Source organism: Hyla sarda, chromosome 5 (assembly GCF_029499605.1).
Source record: "Hyla sarda isolate aHylSar1 chromosome 5, aHylSar1.hap1, whole genome shotgun sequence".
Taxonomy (NCBI): domain Eukaryota; kingdom Metazoa; phylum Chordata; class Amphibia; order Anura; family Hylidae; genus Hyla; species Hyla sarda.
In genome coordinates this window covers 208,013,997-208,020,510 of record NC_079193.1, presented here as the reverse complement: position 1 = coordinate 208,020,510, position 6,514 = coordinate 208,013,997, and the positions used below count along the sequence as shown (strand labels likewise).

Below are 6,514 nucleotides of genomic sequence, written 5' to 3'. Positions count from 1 at the left end.
AATTTTGATCAGTAACACCCTCACTACAAGCCTGTATGACAGGTTAGTGCAGGTGATACTGATGACAGATTTCCTTTAAGGTTGTTTGTTGCACGTAATCATCTATTTCATGTTTTTGCTTGTGGCTGTTTTGGCCTGGGCATAGATTCTTCTGCTATTTATTTTTATAATTCTTCAATGAAATTTTGTCATATTCATGAATATATTTCGGAATCTTCATCCTTTAAACAAGGAAACTTTTTTCTTGTTTTGGTTGATGTATTTATTTCATGTGAACTTGCACTCCATCCTTTAGTGTGCATTAGTTGGTGCCTGTCCTTGCTTCATGTGGTTCGGCTTGAACTTGGACTAAGTATACAAAAACATGTTCTCAAATAGAAAGCATTTTATTGTCAAATGTATTACATGTATGACATGTCATCAGGTCATATTTATTCTACTTTTTCCATGTATTCTTCTCATAGTCCCAGTTGGAGGAGAAGCCTGTAACAGGATTCACCCTCATATCAACCATCCTTTTCGTTTGCATTGCTACCCATTCATCAGAGAGGGTGTGAGGGACAGGACCAAACACTGAAAAGAAGAAAAAAAAACATTAGCAAAAAAAAGTCTGCGTTTGATGTGTTCTTATTAGAGATGAGCAAATTGAAGCTGACGAACGCGAATTCCTTACGAATTTCATGAAAAATTTGATTTGCAACAAATCGCTTTATTAAACTCCATTTAGTGCCATCCAGGCTCATCTAAAATGGCGGATCCACATGTCAGTACATGGGGCAAGGAATGCTGGGAAGGTAAGGCGCGAAGGCAGGGAGGCGGGATAACCCTGAATCACATGCAGCATGCAGCCTATCTGCAGCCAGTCACCCCTGTGATGTCACAGCCCTATATAATTGACAGTCATATTGCGGCTTGTCACTTCATTCATTACATTGCAGAGAGATAGGACGAACAGCCTGTGTGTGTTACACAGAAAAGCTTATTACAGCAGCGTTTCACCTCCTAGTCACATCAGCGTTCTGGTGGTTTTTCATTGAAAAGGATTTTTACTGCAGTCAGTAATCTCCCAGTCACTTTCTACAGCATTGTATTACAGAGAGGGGGCAGAGAGCTGTGTGTTGCATCATACATTTCAACAAGCTGCCTCAACTTCATAAACCTTAGCAGAGGAGGCAGAAATTATTTTTCAGCGCAATTCTGTGTCTTTGTTCCACAACAAATCATTTGCTGGTTATACTAGTCTGTTGACGGTTTTAGGACACAGCGACTGTGCACTGCTGGTGTTGTGCAAAAATACATATTTTTAAGCATACTGTAGCACATTTTTCTGCCCTCAAAAGTGCATAACTACATCTAAGTGGTGTACTATTTTGTACCTGTTAATCTGTCAAGGGCCTACATACTGTGAAAGGACAGCCCAAAGTAATCACCGGCTGGTGTTTTACTCAAATAATTTGTATAGGAATGTTAACGTTTAGTTTCCCATCATTCAACGCTTTTCGCTGGATATTGGCCTGATGAAGAGGAAGAGGATTTGGCTAAGAGGACTGCTCAAAGAATACAGTGGACTCAGACTTCTGTTGTATCCATAAGAATTGCGCACTCTTCCAAGTGGTTGATGGGCTGCCATGTATCTACATACACAAAAGGCAGATGTCAATCATTGTAAGGAGGAACGTGAGCTGCACTTTCCAAATAAATAGACTTCTGTCTATGAGTACACTGTATTCTTTGATAACTCCAATTAGCCAAAGCACAATATTTTTTGTACACTTTTGGCTAATAGCAGATTTGATTTGCCTTTGTCTTCCCTCACGGGGGCAGCATATTTAGGTGATAATCCTGCTTTATAGCTATCCATCATTTCTTCTCTCTTCCCATACACTTTGATTTCCTTTCACATTCTGCTGACTGAAACCCACTTATCTTTATTACATTTATCACAGTCTCCTTCTGGCTTGTTATTGTTAAATATGTTGGAAAATTCCCCCTAATTAAATGGTATAATCCACGCTTTTCCCAATTCCCTGTTATTGTGCAGTAATGTCTGACGTCCAAATCTTATTTTTTCATTTGAGTATTGTCTGCAAAGTTTCTCTTTCAGCAACAAAACCAGATGGTGTTTTCAACAACACTAATGAGGTGGATCAGATTTTCCCAGTGATTAGCTCCGTTGGCACATAGCAGCTTTAATACATCTAAAGAGGAGATCTACGTAACTACCAGTCATGTGCAAAAGGATCCAATGTAAGTGCCAACAGGACACCTAGAACCAGCATGTGATATTACTATTTCATTTTACTGCATATTCAACATTAACCTCTTCACCTGCTATTACTTGCTTTCCAGGCCCTCCCAGAGCCACTTGCAGTAGGCTGTAATACCAAACTGCTTCCTGGCACCTGTAATCTATGGTGGCATAGTCTCTATTGTTGTAAACAAAGCCCTGTGCACAAAGACCTGTTATATACACATATCTCTGAAAGTGTAACTGGACATAGTTAAAAGGACCCTTAACCACTTAAAGGGGTACTACCGTGGAAAACTTTTTTTTTTTTTTAAATCAACTGGTGCCAGAAAGTTAAACAGATTTGTAAATCACTTCTATTAAAAAATCGTAATTCTTCCACTACTATTTAGGGGCTGTATACTAAAGAGAAATCCAAAAAAGAAATGCATTTCCTGTGATGCCCTGACCACAGCGCTCTCTGCTGTCCATTTTAGGAACTGGAGAAAATCCCCATAGCAAACATATGCTTCTCTGGACAGTTCCTAAAATGGACAGCAGAGGTCAGCAGAGAGCACTGTGGTCTCACTCCTAAGCCCTTTTTTGCACCCACAGAGTGCTTAATGTCCACATATGGGGTATTTCCTTATTCTGGAGAAATTCTGCTACAAATTTTGTGGAGCTTTTTTTCTATAACTACTTGTGAAACTAAATAATTTGGGTGCATACCAGCAATTCAGTGTTAAAAAATAAAAATGTTCACTTTTACGGCCCACTGTTCAAAAAACCTGTGAGATGTAAGTAGTCACTGTACCCCTTGTTACCTTCCTTGAGGGGTGTCGTTTCTAAAATTGTGTCACATGTGGGGGGTTTCTGCTGTTCTAGCACCATGGTAGCTTTGTAAACGCACATGGCCCCCGACTTCAATTCCAACAAACTTCTCTCTCCAAAAGCCCAATGGAGCTCCTTCTATTCTGAGCCCCCTAGTGTGCCTGCAGAGCACTTTACATCCACATGTGGGGTATTTTCTTTCTCAGGTGAAAATGAACTAAACATTTTGGGGGCCTTTTCCCCTATTACCCCATGTAAAAATGAAACATTTAGGTGTAACACTGTCATTATAGTGTTAAAAATAAAATTTTTAACTTTTACGGCCCACTGTTCAAAAAACCTGTGAGGTGTAAGTACTGTAACCACATATGGGGCGTTTCCTTAATCGGTAGAAATTGGGCTTCAAATTTTCGGTTCCATTTTCTCCTATTACACCATGAGAAAATGAAAAATTTGGAGTAACACCATCATTTTAGTGTTTAAAATCTAATTTTTCATTTTCACTTCCAACTTCAACACAAAGTCGTCAAACACTAGTGAGGTGTTAAGGCTCACTATACCCCTTGTTACGTTTCTTGAGGGGTGTAGTCTCCCAAATAATGTGCTATGTGGAGATTTTTTTTGCTTTCCTGGCACCATGGGGGCTTCCTAAATGCAACATGGCCCCCAAAAACCATGAAAGCAAAATTTGATGTCTAAAATGTCACATTTGCTCTTTCCCTCTTGAGGCATATTGCGAGCCCGCAGAGCACTTTACATCAACATATGAGGTATTTCTATACTCAAGAGAAATTGAGTTACAAATTTTGGGGGGCTTTTTCTCCTTATACCCCTTGTAAAAATATAAAAATAGAGCTACAAGAACATGTTAGTGTAAAACATTTCTACTCCACCTTGCTGCTATTCCTGTGAAACACTTAAAGGGTTACCAAACTTCTGAATGTCATCTTGAAAACTTTGAGGGGGGCAGTTTCTATAATGGGGTCATTTATGGGTTATTTCTCACAGAAAGGCCCCTCAAATCCACTTCAAACTTTACTGGTCCCTGAAAAATTCAGATTTTGAATTTTTCGTGAAAATTGCTGCCAAGCCCTCTAATGTTCCCAAAAAGTTAAAACATGTCAACTTTATGATGCAGACATAAAGTAGACATTTTGTATATGTCAATCAATATATAATTTATTTGGAATGTCCATTTTCCTTACAAGCAGAGAGTTTCAAAGTTTAAAAAATGCTAAATTTTCATGAAATTTGGGGATTTTTCACCAAGAAAGGATGGAAGTAAAGACAAAAATGTACCACTATGTTAAAGTATAATATGTCATGAAAAAACAATCTACGAATCAGAATGAAAAGTTGAAGTATCCCAGAGTTATTAATGCATAAAATGATAGTGGTCAGATTTGCAAAAAAGGGCATAAGGAACAACTGTAGTGGAACACTTTTATATATGCCCATGCCCGGGCCTCAAAAATAAACAAAATAAACTTATACATACCTTCCAACGAGCCCCCGTTGGTCCAGCACAGGTCCAGCAGTGCTGACGTCATTACACTTCCTGGGGACAGGGACGCCGCAGAGCCGTCAGCGTATCACCGGCCATAGCGATGTCCCGCCCCGGTCGGTGATAGGCTGAGCCCACTGTCATGTAAGGAGCTCTGGCTGGCTTCTTACATGACAGTGAGCTAAGCTTATCACCGGCCGGGGTGGAACATCGCTAAGGCCAGTGATACGCCGACGGCTTTGCGGCGTCCCCGTCCCCAGGAAGTGGAATGACGTCAGCACTGTCGGACTGTGAGGCCTGTGCCGGACCAACGAGGGCTCGTAGGAAGGTATGTATAAGTTTTTTTTGTTTATTTTTGAGGCCTTGGCACGGGCATATATAAAAGTGTTCCACTACAGTTGTCCTTTAAGCTTTAAGGTGTTAATGCTTCCAGATATCTCCATGTAATTTAATGTTCATCCACCTCTATCTAGGACAAGTTTAGGGGCATAATTCTTTAATTCCCTAATATCTCTAATTCCACCTTAGGAAAATTACTCTCCTGTGATTGTATATACAGTAGAGGCATCATGTCATATTATGAATTGTTAGTTTTGCCATTATTGACTTATGAAGTTTAAAAATACATTCACTTTTTAAAAGACCACTCCTGGAGGAAACAGCAGCAAAGCGCGTCGGAGGGTGAGGTGGGAAAACATGAGGTGAGGACTGGCATTTGCCATGTATTTGTTAGATACCATTTGTCTAATTTTGAGTTACTAATATGCAACTACTTTTTGTTGCAGCTCAAGTGATACTTTACCAGCTCAGCTTTCATTTTACCAGAGCTCGTTAAGATTTGAAAGCTGAGCTGTGATTGGTTGTTATGGGAAACCTTGACAGTTCCTGTTTGTAGACAGATTGTTAAATCCAGGCCACTGTTTTGAAAGATGGATGAGATAGGTACTGTATATTGAGGTGACTGCTCCTAAGGTAGGTTATGAAAGCTGAAGTAGCCATAAGAAGGTTATAGGATGAGAGATAGGCCATGTTCATACGTCTGAAATTTCCATGCGGAATTCCGCATTGGAATTCTGCTGGGGATTCCGGAGCAGCAGAGTCCCCTTGAATTCAACGGGATTCTGCTACGCTGTGCACACGGCGTAATTTCTGTGCCAGATATTTCTGGCACAGAAATTCCGTTTACTGTGTCTGCAGAAAGAACAAACCTGTTCATTCTTTCTGCAGACCCCGCACAGAATGCATAGCCATCTATGAGAGGCAGTCTTCAGAATGTCCGCATGGAGATTTTCTATGTGGACATTCCAGAAGTGTGAACATAGCCTAAGATATCATTAACCCCTTAACGACGCAGGACGTATATTTACGTCCTGCGCCGGCTCCCGCGATATGAAGCGGGATCGCGCCGTGATCCCGCATCATATCGCGTGGGTCCCGGCGCTAATCAACGGCCGGGACCCACGGCTAATACCACACATCGCCGATCGCGGCGATGTGCGTTATTAACCCTTTAGAAGCGGCGGTCAAAGCTGACCGCCGCTTCTAAAGTGAAACTGAAAGTATCCCGGCTGCTCAGTCGGGCTGTTCGGGACCGCCGCGGTGAAACAGCCAACAACCCGGTGTCCGAACAGCTGATCGGACACCGGGAGGGCTCTTACCTGCCTCCTCGGTGTCCGATCGACGAATGACTGCTCCGTGCCTGAGATCCAGGCAGGAGCAGTCAAGCGCCGATAATGCTGATCACAGGCGTGTTAATACACGCCTGTGATCAGGATGAGAGATCAGTGTGTGCAGTGTTATAGGTCCCTATGGGACCTATAACACTGCAAAAAAAAAGTAAAAAAAAAGTGTTAATAAAGGTCATTTAACCCCTTCCCTAATAAAAGTTTGAATCACCCCCCTTTTCCCATAAAAAAAATAAAACAGTGTAAAAAAAAATAAAAATAAACATA

The 6,514-nt window shown here is 41.1% G+C and overlaps 1 protein-coding gene across 2 annotated transcripts in view; it reads right to left on the bottom strand.

Annotated features, from left to right (window-relative positions):
- Positions 1-417: 417 nt before the first annotated feature.
- The window catches only part of LOC130272634 (cytochrome c oxidase subunit 4 isoform 1, mitochondrial-like), a 65,599-nt gene continuing 59,502 nt past the window's right edge, over positions 418-6,514 (bottom strand). For both annotated transcript variants that reach the window (XM_056518467.1, XM_056518468.1), the window contains exon 5: positions 418-573. In XM_056518467.1, coding sequence (XP_056374442.1) covers positions 437-573 — 137 coding nt within the window. In that variant the 3' untranslated portion in view covers positions 418-436. The remainder of the gene's footprint in view (positions 574-6,514) is intronic.